Here is a 15,557-nt window from a genome sequence, read left to right as displayed (position 1 = left end):
GCTCTTCCAGCTTTTGACGTCACGATGGGCGGGGTTTCGTCCTCGATGCACTCCGTCTTAAAGGGGCACTGCTCTGGTTCTGCCTCGCAACCCCAAGGATACACTGCGCCGGGGTCTGACCACTCCTCTGCTGGTAAGTATTACAGCTGCAGTGGGGAAAGAGAAAAGGGCGAGACAGGGACAGCTGACCACCAGTCACGCGATACACGGGCTCCTTCTCCCGGTCTTCACAGGGGTGTCCCGCCGCCCCGTCACATCCTCCCAGCATGCAACAGCGGCGAGGTGGCTGGATCGCGGCTCCTCCTCAAACAGGCTCCATCCCAGCTCGTTTTTCCACCCTTTCAAAATCTGCTGTTTGGAGGAATCATCTAGCATACTGATTTGTTGAGGTGTAAAAATTTTAACACAAATAAGCACCCTTCTCCAAAAAGCGTACTTAAAAAAAACGAAGGGTCCTCATCATATGATTGTGCATATTTTTTTTAAAAAGGGGAATAATTCATTACGTACCGTGCATCAAAAAGTAATTTCGTAATGAATTTTAGATATAATGGCAAATGATTCCAACTGTAAATTTACTGCTTTATTTTTCGTAAATAGAACTGTGTCTTTTCATGTTTGGTGAGAATATCTTGCACTTTATTTAGACAGTTCAAAACCAATAACCACCTCAATGGGTTACCTACAGCAAAATGTTTATATGCATTAAATACATTAGGATGTGTAATTGTAAGACGATTGAAGCAAATATCATGTCAGACCCGTTGTATCACTGGAATCATATGAATTGGGCCGTTGTTTTAAAGTTTTATATATTTTTTTTTTCTTTTCTTTTTTCTCTTTTTATTTTATTTTGTAACGGTTTTAATTAACTGTTACAAATAAAGAATACATACTGCACCGTTTCTCTTTGTTGCCAATTTCTTTGTGGCAGAGTTTTAAAAAAAAATGTATATGGCGAGGACAAGATTTTGCATTGGGTTTAAGTCTTTTTTGGCACATTTGAAAGCATTACAAGACTTAACAAATTAGATTTTGCACCGGGGTTGTGCCAAAAAAGTGACGCAACCCCATTGCAAAATCTTGGCCTCAATTTATACATTTATTTTCTGCCGATCTGAGCTATGTGTGTATATGAACTGTTTGTATGGCCTTTTTAGGCATGACATCAAACTGTTAATAAAGTTTCAGTTTATTAACAGGTTGATGTTCTGCCTAAAAAGCCATACAAACGGTTCATATACACACATAGCTGTTGTACCTTACAATATTGGTCCTTAATGGGGCCCGTACTTATCCCCGCTGTTGTCTCTGTTGACCCTACGTCACGCATTCCATTATGGAATGCTAGGATTGTTACTAATGTGACGTCACCACCCGTCCCGGACATTTTCCCTCTGTCACTTGCCCTTGCTCCTGCCCCTATCCCAGCTGTCCCCTGTGGGCCTTTCCATATTATCTTGTTAATAAATAATAACAACCTCCTCTGTGGTCCGTCCATGCTTTGCAACAATGGCGACGAGGGTCTAACGGAGGAGAGGCTCACAGGAACATCGATGCAGCGCGAGTAAGCTGACATGGTGAAGGCAATCGGACGAGCGCAAAGAAAACAATGGTAGCGGCAGTCCGAAAATATAATAAAAAGACCGAAGTAAGTGAATCGGCGAATAGAGACAGCTGAGAGGAATTTGACTGGGGCACAGTGTAATTGACGCGCACGTGAAGCATCACGGGAATGCTCGAGCGTCACGCCGGGAGTGCAAGCCAATTGGTGCATTAAGAGTGACGTCATCGGGGCGGCCATCTTAGCGTAACCCCGAAGGAATCCTGTCAGTTTCACTGACTGAAAAGACAATAAACAGTAGAGCGAGTGAAAATAAAAGCGAAGCAAGCTAACAACAGCGCACATATGCAGGGGGGACACGCGGCCAGTGGACCAATGGCTGACACACGATTCTGCACTTGGAACATCAGGGGGATGCACACGCCGGCCCGGCGCTACCAGATATACTCATACTTAAAGAGACACAAGATAGGCATAGCGCTGCTGCAGGAAACACACTTGAATGAGGCAGAAGTTCGGGCACTACACCGCAAATGGCGTGGGCAGCTCTACGCCACGTCCTATTCCTCATATGCCCGCGGTGCACTGATATGGATCCGCCCTGGGGTCCCCTGGACGACCGCTGACACTACGATAGATCGGGAGGGTAGGTTCGTTGCACTACAGGGCAGGCTCGATGGGCACCAGATGGTGCTGGTATCACTATACGCTCCAAACACTGACCAAGGTGACTTCTTGACACGACTCTCTGCGGTACTGTCACCCTGGCATGCGACCCCATGGCTACTGGGTGGGGACTACAATTGCACGCTAGATACTGCACTGGATCGATCCTCCCCACCCCCCGTGGGCGCTCCGACACGCGGTGCCACGAAGGCGCTGCTGGAGTGGGCCGAGCAGTGGGACCTCCATGATGTTTGGAGGTCGCACAATCCTGGGACGCGAATCTACTCCTACTATTCAGGCGCCCACGGCTTACATGTCCGCCTAGACCGGTTTATGTCCACTGCTGACCTCCTACCCCTTGTGACTGATGCACTATACATGGGCCGCACACACTCGGACCACAATCCACACTTTCTAACCATGGCGTGGGACCGACCACACCCTCCTGTCCCCACCTGGAGAATGCAACCAGCGATGCTGCTAGATGCGGACTTTCGCGAATCCCTTCTCACGCGCACTGCGCAGTATTTTGAAGACAACGCGGGCACGGCGTCCTCTCCACAGGTGGAGTGGGATGCATTCAAGGTGGTGATTCGGGGCCACTGCTTGAGAACGCAGGGCTGCATGAGACAACAACTAGAGAACGAGCTCACCAAATTGGAGGCTACTCTGCTCGTAAGGGAGGGGGAGGCTGCTGAGGGTGACGCTGACTCACTGCAGGGGGCGCGTGCAGATCATGCGAATCTCATGGAGCGACTCCGTGACATTAACTACGCGGCGCACTCGGCGAGGACACACCACAAGAGCGATAGACTGACCTGGCTGATATCCCAAGAGGCGCGTTCCACCCCGGTGGCAGCGATTCAGGTGGAAGGGAGAGGCCTCCTATACTCGCAGCGTCAGATCCACGATGCATTCACCACACACTACACCGCGCTGTATCGCTCGAAGCTGCCTCACCGCGTCCCGACATAGCTGGCTACCTTGCCCCCCTGCCGCTGCCGCAACTGACTGCTGCACAGCAGGATGAACTGGGTGCCCAGCTCGACCCTGAGGAGGTCCGTGACGCGATCTTTAACTTGTCTAATGGCAAATCCCCGGGCCCAGACGGGCTCCCGGCCGAATTCTATAAAGCAGGCTCGGCTATACTCATCCCTGAGCTCTTGAGAATGTATGCTGCGGCCATGGAAGGCGTTGCCTTACCCCTGACGTTACACGAAGCAACCCTGATATCCATCCCCAAACCTGACAAGGACTGCACTCAAGTGGGCTCTTATCGCCCGCTGGCGCTGCTCAATACGGACTACAAGATACTGGCCTCCACTCTGGCTCGGAGATTGGCCCCCTATGTGCCCCGACTGGTACACCAGGATCAGAATGGCTTTGTTCCAACGCGTCACACCTCGCACAACATCCGGCGCCTCTTCCGGGTGCAGGAGTACGCTTCCTTACGGTGGCCTAGAGCGGGGTGCTTGATATTGGACCTAGAAAAAGCTTTTGACTCTGTGGAATGGCTATACCTGGGAGCGGTGCTAGACAAGTTCCAATTGGGAGGCGGATACGAGGCTATGGTAGACCTGCTCTATGACAAGCCGACAGTTAGGGTGCGCACGGGCGCGCTGCTCTCAGACGCTGTCCGAGTCTACAGGGGCACCAGGCAGGGCTGCCCCCTATCGCCTCTGCTGTTCTCTCTAGCCATGGAGCCCCTGGCCACGATACTTAGGGCTCAGGGAGCCGACTGGGGCATCCCGCTGGAAGACGGTCTTCATGCGGTGTCGCTGTACGCAGATGATTTACTGCTGTACGTCAGAGATATGACCAATATCCCGACCTCGCTGGCCGATGCCTTCCGGACTTTTGAGGAGATGTCGGGACTGCGAGTCAACTGGTCCAAATCGGGGGCTTACTCCTTCCACCCGGATATGCCTGAGTGTGATGTGCGGCTAGGCGGCGGCAGGTTACAGTGGTATCCCACCACGTTCCGCTATCTGGGGATAAGAATCTACCGGACTCCGCTGGATGTCCTGGAAGGGAATCTCCTAAGAGCAATTGCCTCGATCCGGGCGCAGATTGCGTTCTGGAACACCCTGCCCCTCAACGTCCCGAGTCGGATAGCACTTATCAAAATGATAGTGCTGCCTAGGCTGCTATACTATTTTGCTAATATTCCGACCTATGTTCCGAACAGGATTTTCCGAGACCTGGAAACCCTGCTGCGAAGCCTCATCTGGAGTAGGGGTCGACCCAGGGTGGCGCTGGCTAAACTCTACATGCCAACGGAGATGGGAGGCCTGGCGGTCCCCAACATGGAACTGTACTACCTTGCGGCACAGATGCAGTGGGTGTCGGGGTGGCTTAGCGGCAATCACCTTGAGGATACTACCTCGGATACTGCTGCCTGGACGCAGGTGCAGATCAATACCCTGTTCCACCCGGTATCCCGAACCCCCTGCCCCCCCCAGATATATTTGGCGGTGGCGCGCAAATGTTTTCTGCGCTGCTTGAAACTCACCAGGACCACAACACCATACGCCCCGGCCATACCCATTCTGGGCACTCCGAGCCCAACGGGAGCGCTGACTGCGACCCGCCTGGCTCACTGGACACGAGCTGGGGTGGACACCCTGGGGGACCTATATGCTGATGGAGCGCTACTTCCCTTTGAGGACCTGGTAGCTGCCACGGAGCTCCCAGCAGGGCAGTTCCTGACGCATGCGTCCTTAATGCGCACGCTCGCTACCTTCTGGGGAGATGTGGTGGAGGAACCATCGATGCACTGCTTTATGCAGTACCTCCATGTTATGGGAACTGGCTCGCACGTCATCCATTGGTTGGCGCAGGCCCTGCAGGCGCACTCGCTGTCATCGGTGCTACGGTTGCGCGATGGGTGGGCTGCTGATAGGGGGCGGGCCTGGACCGACAAAGAATGGGAAATGATACTCGCCGGGCCGACGTATATTCCGCGCAGCCCCCGCTTTAAGATCATACAGTTCTATATTCTTCACCGCGCCTACCTAACGCCTGACAAGATCAATAGATACTTTGCCACCACAGATGCTGCCTGCCCGCGCTGCTCTCAGACGGGTGCTGACCTCATACATATGCTGTGGAGTTGTCCAGAGGTGCACACGTATTGGAACGAGATAGTGACACTCCTTACGCGCAGCGCTAGCGAGCAATTGCCACACACGTGGGAGACATGCATTTTAGGTCTGTACAAACGCACGAAGCTTAACAGGGTACAGACCCGCTTCTGGGACATGGGGCTAATAACGGCCTAACGCTTGCTCACCAAACACTGGAAGGCAGCGGCCCCCCCCCATGCTCGACATTGGCGCGCTTCCTTCACTAACTGGGCCCGGGCAGAGGGTACGGTTCTTCTTCGAGAGGAAACAGCGGGGCTCCGCAAATTCCCCATCGCCCGGCTCTGGAACGACCTCCTAAAGGCCTTCCACCACACCTGCCAGGAGCGGGGAATACCATGAGACACACGACACCATTGCCATTGTGAGGCTAACTGATACTGGAGGTAGATGCGGCCCTGGCCCCCCCTCTTCTTCCACCCCCCCCCCTCCCTGACTGCCCCTGAACACTACATGAAGCCTCGCTAGACCCCACCTTACAATAGCTGCCCCGCACCGAAGCTTACGACGATCTCCCCCAATCCCCCCCCCTGCCCCTCACATTCTCCCGACCCCCAGTTTACCCAGCCAGTATATAGGCGTAGGGGACAGTTTGTTTGTTGGTCACGTTCCCTGACCGGACCCATATCCCTTGGTTTACAAGAAGACGCAGAAGGTGGCACGTTACTGAACAGAAGCTATCCCCCTCGGGACCTTGTGACGTCTGTGAATTGCGGAGACACGTCACCGCTCACACACCACAAGGGGTACACGTAGACAATTGGCCACAAACGTGTTGCACATGGATAAGACAATCTGCCCGCTAGACGCTGACATGTCCCTAGCGCCCTCTCAGTGATGCAACTGGGAGGTCACACAGGCACTCTGTTGTTCAGCGAATTGAAACCCACCCGGCATGACTGCGAACTAACCTTGCCGACTACACCTGCTCACTCCTATGCCTCAGTGAGCTATACTAATGCACGCGCCGTCAATACCAGTGCAGCGGAGCTGACCCAGCACTAGAAACGCATACACAACCGACTCCCCACCCCACTTCTACACTACCCACGAAGACCCACACACGGCCTATGGGGATTGGGGAAGTTGCACACACGAGGCAAATGCTGGGCGACCATTGCGACACAGTACCTGAGGATAAAATGTAAAACTGTGAGATCTACCAATAACGTTAATGGCTGCCAAATGACTACACAAATTGACATGTGGGACTCGCCGCCGAACCCCCGGGTTGTCGGCTGAATGGCTGTGTCACCCTGTTCAGAATCTATCTGTTGACTACCTGCTTCCACAGTCTATGCGAAGATATCAATTGTGAACTGTAAGATAACCACATGCTGCATAATAAAGATCTTCTTAAAAAACCAAAAAAAAAAAAAAAAACAGCGCACATATGCAGGCAGTATAAAAGGCCAAGTAAAATAAATAAAACGGAAACAGGGGAAAAAGAGGAGGGGAGAAAAACGGACAGAAGTAAAAGACAGTGGAGCGTTGTGAAGAAACTAAAACTGCATTAATACTATTGAATGAAACGAAAAATACACACGAATAAGTAAATAAAGGTAGAACACAGCACCAATAAAGTATAAGACACATTGACAGCGAGGTAAACAGAAAAGGAAATATGGCCCAGAGTAACAACATCTGCGTTCCGCCACTATTTCTAGAAGAACCAGGGAAACCAGTAATGAGGTGGAAGAAAAGGTTAAGGGCATTCGAAAACTATATTGTGTCAATAGATGGCAAGAAATATGACGCAGAAAGGAAGTTAGCCCTTTTGTTCGGACTGCTAGGGAAGGCAGGCCAGGAGTGTGTTTGATAGTTTGCCAGAGTACGAACATCCACCAGTGGTATTCATACCACTCAATGAATATGAAGAAGCAGTAAAGAGGCTTGAGAAGCACTACGACGAAGAAAGCATCATAATGGTGGGGAGGCATAAATTTGCGCTCAGGAAGCAAGAGGAAAATGAAACAATAGAAGAGTACATAGCGTGCCTTAGAGTGCTAGCAAAAGACTGTGAGTTTAATGAGATGACTGATGTCTACATAAGAGATCAAGTAGTGTTCTATTGTCACTCAAAGAAGGTACAAGAAAGATTGTTGACATGCAGGAACCCCACCCTACAGGATGTAACAGATATAGCAAAAGCAATTGAAAGGTCGCTGGTCACTACGAAAGTATTGTCAACCAGTAGCGGACATGCCAGTGTATGTTACATACAAGACAAAAAGAAAAACGATAACAAAGGACCCAAGAAGAATTGGGGAGACAGGAGAACAGTAGGAAAAAATTGGAGTTGCTTCAGATGCGGTTCGCATGAACATCTTGCAGATCATAAGTCATGCTCAGCAATCGGCAAAAGATGTGCAAAATGTAAAAGGTTCGGCCACTACACAACCTTATGTAAAACTAGACTAAGAACAACGGAAAGTGTAAGGGTGAACACAGTGGGAGATTTTGACGAGGAAATGTGCGAGAAAATAGTATTATACGTAGAAATGGAAGGAGGAAGGATAAAAGGACCCATTGGAGATGCAAAAATTGGAGACATAGAGTTACAATTTACTGCAGATTCTGGGTCGCCCATAACTATCATATCAGACCTGATATTCGAGGAAAAATGGCCAGAGGTATCATTACAGGAAACAGACATAAACCCCAAAGCATTCGGGGAAAAGGATATCGAAATGAAAGGATATTTTAATGACTCGGTCACATTTAGAGGAAGGAAAATAAACACGAAGATATACGTAGCTGTGAAAGGCAGGATCTTGATAGGGTGGAAAGACTTGGCGAAGCTAGGAGTGATACTCCAACCGGGAGCAAAGGAACCAATCATCTTAAGAGAAGAGCTAGTGAACAACATATGCATGGTGGAAAGCCAAGGGACTGTTGAAGAAGTAGTGGAGAAGTACGGAGAGGTATTTAAAGATACTATTGGCTGTGTACGTGGATTTACACATAAGATCAGGCTGAAGGATGGCGCAAAGCCCATCAAACACAAAGTGAGGGCAATACCGTTGTCTGTAAGAGGAGAACTGAAAGAAATGTTAACCAAACTATGCAATGAAGGTGTAATAGAGGAAACGGATGCATCCGAATGGGTGTCAGCAATAGTGATTTCAAGGAAAACGGGTGAAATAAGACTATGTGTGGACCTAAGGTCATTAAATAAGAACATTCTAATAAACTGCCACTCCCTCCCATTGATACAAGACATCCTGCAATCAGTGGCAGGGTCAAAGTTCTTCACCCTGATCGACCTAAAAGCAGCATATCATCAGGTCACGTTGACCGAAGAATCCAAAAACCTCACAACATTCATAACGCCCTTCGGCGCTTATAGATACATAAGACTACCCTTCGGCCTGGCCTCCTCCTCAGGAGTGTTCCAGAAATTGATGGACATGCTGTTTGGAGAAATCGAAGGAGTAAAAGCGTTCCAGGATGACATCCTGATACACACTAAAACAGAGCAAGAACATCTGCAAACGCTTAGTAGGGTACTAAACATCCTAAAGAAAAAAGGAATGACGGTGTCGAAGGAAAAATGTAAGTTCATGAGAAGGGAGATAGAATATCTAGGACATGTGCTATTGTCAGAGGGGATAACCCCAAAAGACGACCTGGTCAAAGCTATCCGGGAGGCACCAGAACCGAAGGACAAGGAAACCCTGAAGTCCTTCCTGGGACTCAGCGAATACTACGCAAAATTCGTGAAGGGGTACGCAAACAAGGTGGAACCCCTGAGGAAAGTGTTAAGAAAAAACATGAGCTACGTTTGGACGAACGAACAGGAGATGGCATTCTAAAGAATAAAGGAAGACATAGCAAAGGCCCCAGCATTGAAAGCTTACGACCCCAAGCTGGAGAATACAATCACAGTAGATGTCAGCGCAAAAGGCATAGGGCAGTATTTTGCCAGGCAGAAAATGGCAAAGAAAACACTATTGCATTCATCTCAAGGAGACTAAACGACACTGAGAGACACTATAGCACGATAGAGCAGGAAGCACTAGCGTGTGTCTGGGCGGTGCAAAAGCTAAAGAACTACTTGTGGGGAAATAAATTCGAAATTGTTACCGACCACAAGCCATTGGTACATATGATGGACGGAGAAGGTCATGGAAGTGGAAAGCAAGCTCCCGACTCATAAGGCTCTTGTCTAAGCTCCAGGAGTACACATTTGGCATAAGGCACATCAAAGGAGGCCTGAACAGTAGAGCTGACTGTCTATCACGGATGCCTATGGAAAACCAGGAAAATGAAATGTTGGATGACGTAGAGTGCGTAGTGGCCTGGATCGATGCAGTGGATGACGAATATGGGTCCATAACTGAAGAAGAATGGAAGGAAGGAATGGAGAAAGACTGGGTAATAAGCAAGGTAATAAATTACGTGCAGACGAAATGGCCTCCGATAAGAAACTTGAAAAACGAATTCAAAAGCTATCAGCAGATAGGTGAGGAACTAACCATAGAGAATGGCCTACTAAGAAGATGCGAACAATTCATTCCTCCGACAACGTTGAGGGGAAGAATAATAAAATTAGCTCACAAAGGACACCCAGGAAGCAGCGCAACGAAGAACATTATCAAAAAGCATTACTGATGGCCAGGAATGCATCAGGAGGTAAACAACTTCATTGACGAATGTGAGTCATGTCTCAAAGCAGACAAACACTGGAAGGTCAGAAAAGGAGAGCTACAGATGGTGGAAATTCCGAGCGGACCGTGGCAAAAAATTGCTGTTGATTTCGCCGGCCCGTTCCAAAGATTGCCAGAAGACAACAAGTACATTATAGTCATGACGGATTACTACTCCAAATGGGTACATTTCAAGTTTGTACACTCTATCACGACTGAAAAAGCAATCAAGTTTTTCAGGAAGACGTTCGCTGTAGAGGGACAACCTAAAATCATAGTCTCCGACAACGGAACACAGCTAGTATCTGCACAAATGGTGGAATTTTTGAAGAAGGCGGGCATCAAACAAGAAAAGACGCCGCTATATAGCCCAAAGAGTAATGGCCAAGTTGAAAGAGTGAATAAGTTCATTAAAGAAGGGATCCAATTGGCCATTGCTTCACAATTAAACGTTAAGGACAGCATACGAGAAAAGATTAACACGTATAACAACACCCCGAATGAAACAACCAAATTCACTCCATTTTACCTTATGAGAGGGAGAGAGTGTAGGGACGTTCTGACGCCAAAATTTAGCAATTGGTATAGTAGTGGAGGAGAAACTGAACGGATAAAAGACGACGAGCTACACGTCAGAGAGAGAATAATCTGCAAACAGGAAAAGACCAAGGAATACGCTGACCAAGCCAACAAAGCCCAAGTGAAGGAAATAGAACGCGGGGACTGGGTTATGGCAAAGAAACCAGGCCTGGTGGCCAAAGGAGAATCAACCTACAGTGGCCCGGTGCAAGTACAAGAATCCGCAAAAGGAGCAGTGTATCTGGGAGTAAAGGGTTTGCGAAGCAAAGACGACGTGGTCAAGTTGAAGCATGGACAAGAAAAGATCATAATGAACGGGAAAAGAATGGAAGAGGAAAGTGCTGATGACAGCATCCTAGAATGGCATGACGTATCCGATAGCCAGCACCCTCGGGTCGAAGAAGAGTTGGGCAACATGTCCAATGTTGGGAGTAGAGCTGAAGGCGGCTTCCACGACAGGAGTCATCGCGCGGAAGAAACAGACAATGCCCCGGCCATCGACCCAGCACCGGGGGGAGTAGGTGTCAAGACTAGAAGCGGAAGGCAAATCAGAATGCCCAAACGCTATGAAGACTTTGTTCAAGATTAGTTGTGTTTGTTAAGGGGTAAAGGAGGGAGATGTTGTACCTTACAATATTGGTCCTTACTGGGGCCCGTACTTATCCCCGCTGTTGTCTCTGTTGACCCTACGTCACGCATTCCATTATGGAATCCTAGGATTGTTACTAATGTGACGTCACCACCCGTCCCGGACATTTTCCCTCTGTCACTTGCCCTTGCTCCTGCCCCTATCCCAGCTGTCCCCTGTGGGCCTTTCCATATTATCTTGTTAATAATAACAACTTCCTCTGTGGTCCGTCCATGCTTTGCAACAATAGCTCAGATCATATTTTAAAACGTATGTTTTCAACTAAGAAAATGTATTTGGTACTAATATACAAATATACTTTTCCCTGCCCACTTACAAGCATTTGAAATCAACAAGTACTCGTTTTAACCCTGATCCTTCTATGTCTAAAAACATTCAAATCTCCCATTTTTAATAATAAAACATCTAAACTTTAACCTGCTACCACGTGAACATTTCTTCCATATAATTTCCATAAAGGGTTAACATTATCTCTGTGCAAAATACAATATAGACCTGTTAAATATATATGTTAGTGAGGCATTAAGATCTGATGTCATTTGTTGTGTTGTCACTTCCTATGAGGTCACGGTTTGTGATGCTGTGATGTCACTTTTATGGCTCCCTAACTTGGTTAGTCCGCCCCCCATCTTGTTTGTTCGGATTTATGCTGTGCCCTGAACTTAAGTGAAGGGTGCCGCGTGCCGCGAGAGCAACTGTCAAGTGACACGGGGGCGTACCAGCGCACAGAACATTTTAAGAGAGATAGAGAAGATAAAACAGGACTGTCTACGACTCCCGTCGGGACTAAGATTATTCCAAGGAACAGCGGCTGCTCTATCCATAAGGGTCAGGTGACGGCAATAACTGTAGTAACTCTTCTATGTCCATAGTGCGCGAGCTCCATGGTTGCCATTGCGTGCTTCTGTGGTGGCGAATGCACCTGAGGTCGACGTCAACGCGCAAATACCTGAGAGTCGCTGCGCGTCACCGTGCAGCAGAGCGAAGGCGCGGTGCTGCTGTTTATCTGAGTTGCTGCACGCGTAGGTACGTGCACGCGCGCCGACAGGAGCACCAGTAACATCAACAGCAGTCTTACAGCCCTATCCCCCGTCTAGAGTTTAGGGAGGTTATCCCTTCCTGCACAGCGATCGGAGAAGCTAAACCCGACTTCAGCTTGCTGTCCTTCGAGTGAATTTCCACGGAGTGCAGGTCGAAACCCCACCCCGGAAAAGCCCTTCCCTTACCCTGTACGAGGACTGACCCTCAGCATGTCAGATGTGAGATACAGAACCGGGGTCGGGAGAGGAGGTGCCGGAGACGGCTCGGGTGTGCCCGAGTCGGAGGAGACACCGATTCACAAGGTGAGTGGAGCCCCTAACTCTCCTGAATGCTTTGCGTAATGCTGCTGCAAGATTTGTATGTTCGCAAATAAGTGTTCGCTGAAGCAATATATCGTGCAGCTTTCCCCGACATGTTCTGTCCGGTTGCTTCACCATACAATTAATAGTTTCTTGTGAGTTTCGTAACTCTTTGCACAACGTTTTCGAGACTGTTCTTTTCAAACAGACGTAAGACATTAGACTTCCCTGTAATCGAAAATGTGGCATGTGGGGTCCAGAGCGTGTCATTCATTTCATTTGGCATCATTTCTGGCCGAGCTCTCCGTGATTTAAATAAATGTCTTGTAAGTGCGGAGCCCTTTACTGACGCTACCCTTGCTATCATTTCAGCCCTGTGACCTGCAGAAAAGCGCATGTAAGGGCGGGGCATGGTGGTGGCTCATCTTAGTGCGACACCCAAGAGCCAGAGGATACTCGCGTTATTTGCATTACTGATGTAGTCTTCAATATTAACATGATCCCAAGATTATTTTTCAAATCACTTGAATGGGAGTGCGAGAGGTTTTCAAAGCACTTTAATGGGAGTGCGAGAGGCAACCGTCCCGTAATACAATATGAGTAGTGTTCCAGCGTATTTTCTAGACATCCCGTTGTCCCTGACCTCCAAGTCATGCTAGTTGTTCACATATCGCTGCACACAACTTGCATTGTCCTGCTTTCTCCAAGAAGGCATCGTTCTGTCGCATGAAACGTGTAGGAACCCTTCTGAGATCTTTCACTAAAGGCACATGTTAGAAAACTTCTGTACTGTGCCATTTGAACACAAATTGCCCGTTCCAGATATTGTACTTAATTCCTGTTTATATTGAATTGTATCAGTACTAATCCTCTAAAAGTACACAGTTCTCAGTATGCTGGGTCCGTGTTCTCTTGATACATATGGGACGAGGGACAGTGCTTAAATGGAATAGTACCATCAGCGTATTTTTCTTTAAAAGGACCATGCTTGGGGCTTATCAGAATGTGTAGTTTCCTTTACGTGGGTCAGAACTGAAACTTATTTATCATAGTATGTATATTTTTAGTATCCTTCCCAAATTCTCTACCATCCCAATTTTGATTGTCAGATCCTTCTGGGACTGATCCATTTAATAGTTTACTAGTCCCCAGACTTCACCTTCATATTCTGGGAAGCACTGAGAGATTTAATCGGATATAGGATATGGTTACCCTGACTACTACGTATCAATCAAAAGTTATCCTAAAACCCTTCATGCCGAAGGACTACCATGTAGACTCAAAATCTAAAAGGGGCAACGCGGATTAGGTATCTGTGGACCCTCACACACACTATTGGAGTCATGCTTTATCATAGTGGGCATATAACGTGCAATTCGTCTCACCATACTTTGCCCCCCACAAAAGGTACCATACAAAGTGGCTGGTCTTCACTGCGTAGTCTTTATTAATTCTCTCAGATAACACCCTCTTTATTTGTTGATACACTGTCAACATTAGACCACCTTTATTAAAACAATCCAACACACATTGATAAACATAGGGTCGTGCAGTATTAGTTTGCACCACAAGTTACAATTGTATTTACAATTCAGGATCTCCAGATCCACCCTGGATGTGGGTTGTACCAGCAGGCCACAATCCACCTCCATTGCTTCCAATCCATTCCAGTTAACTACCCGTAGTCTACCCCCTAGACGCGGCCACCTGGTACTGCTTTGCGCATTTCCTTGCGCCCCAGCTTTCCCCAAATTGCTTCTTCCAAGCACCGGCATCTCGGGTAGGGCCGGAGAGTCCAGGACCACCAGCAGGACGGCCCCCTCTCCCACCAGCCCGGAGCCCCATTGACTGCCCTCCTTCTTCCAGGATGAGCCAGTCCCCGCCAAAAAGGAGTCCCCGACATTTTTCTTGGCCGGGACCCCGACAGTTCTACCTCTAGCAACAGGGATGGGTGGGTGGGCAACTTCCTTCTAGCTGCTACTCGCGGCACCGAGGCAAGAGGACAAAGAGGGCTTCTCCCTCGTGATTAGCGTTCTTATTCCTTTCCCTGGGGAGGGGTCGCCTGCGAGCTCATCCTACCTTCTCGCATTTCCTGCTAACCCCTCCCACTCCCCTTGACCACGTCTGCTGCTGGCCCAGCCTCTTGCCCGTAATGCCACTAAAGGCCCCCTTCCCCTAGGCGCGGGGGGGCCTCTCATTGGGTCTAATCCTGGTCTCTACAGTGGGCTCAACCATTTTCCATGGGGCACTTGTGATATTTTTATTGGACGTGGTCTACGAGTGAGAGATAAACCTAACTGGAGGGTGCCCCAGTATCCCTTTAAGATTGGTGCCCTTGGCAGGGCACAAGTCCTAAAAAAAAAAAAGTGGCGGGACTAACATAGTTAGGCAGCATGCAAGTGACATCACAGCACACAACATCACAGCACACATCATCTGATTTGGATAGAAGATGCACACTTTTGTAAGCCACACATAAATAGCTTTAGCTGCCTGCGCTTTACAGCGGTGAGACCACGCTCCTATGTTAAGTATTCTTACGCAGCCTTATTCACCTGCACTAATTTTAGGAGATTGGGGCTCATTTTTCACCGACAGACGATGACTCAAGCAATAGAGAAAGACAGAAAGGGAAGATAGGAGAGAGATAAGAAAACAAAGATGAATGCATGAAAGGGGCTGAAAAAAGAACCTGCAAGAATAAGCAATGTTAGTGTAGTGAAAGAAAAAGGTTATTGTAACCTTGGCATTCAGCAAGACCCTAAGAGAAAGTTTGCATATTTTTTTTTCTCCTAAAACCACGCATAAACTATTGTATGAGGCTATTTCTTCTTTGTATGTGTGCTGCAGAATGCAGCATATATGCAAAGAGGAAATAATGAAGAGAAATGGATATATTTCTTCATGCTATGCCAGTCTCGGGTAGACTCGCCAGTTTGGTGCAAGCCTATATTTACAAGACGCTGT

At 48.4% G+C, this 15,557-nt stretch overlaps 1 protein-coding gene across 1 annotated transcript in view; it reads left to right on the top strand.

Annotated features, from left to right (window-relative positions):
- Positions 1-11,886: 11,886 nt before the first annotated feature.
- CDS1 (CDP-diacylglycerol synthase 1) overlaps positions 11,887-15,557 on the top strand; it is a 762,211-nt gene continuing 758,540 nt past the window's right edge. The window contains exon 1 of the mRNA XM_078676295.1: positions 11,887-12,593. Within this exon, the coding sequence (XP_078532421.1) occupies positions 12,501-12,593 (93 nt within the window). The 5' untranslated portion in view covers positions 11,887-12,500. The remainder of the gene's footprint in view (positions 12,594-15,557) is intronic.

The sequence above is a fragment of the Lissotriton helveticus genome, chromosome 2_1 (assembly GCF_964261635.1).
Source record: "Lissotriton helveticus chromosome 2_1, aLisHel1.1, whole genome shotgun sequence".
Lineage (NCBI taxonomy): Eukaryota > Metazoa > Chordata > Amphibia > Caudata > Salamandridae > Lissotriton > Lissotriton helveticus.
Note: the sequence above shows the minus strand (reverse complement) of the source record. Positions and strands in the feature narration are given on the sequence as shown.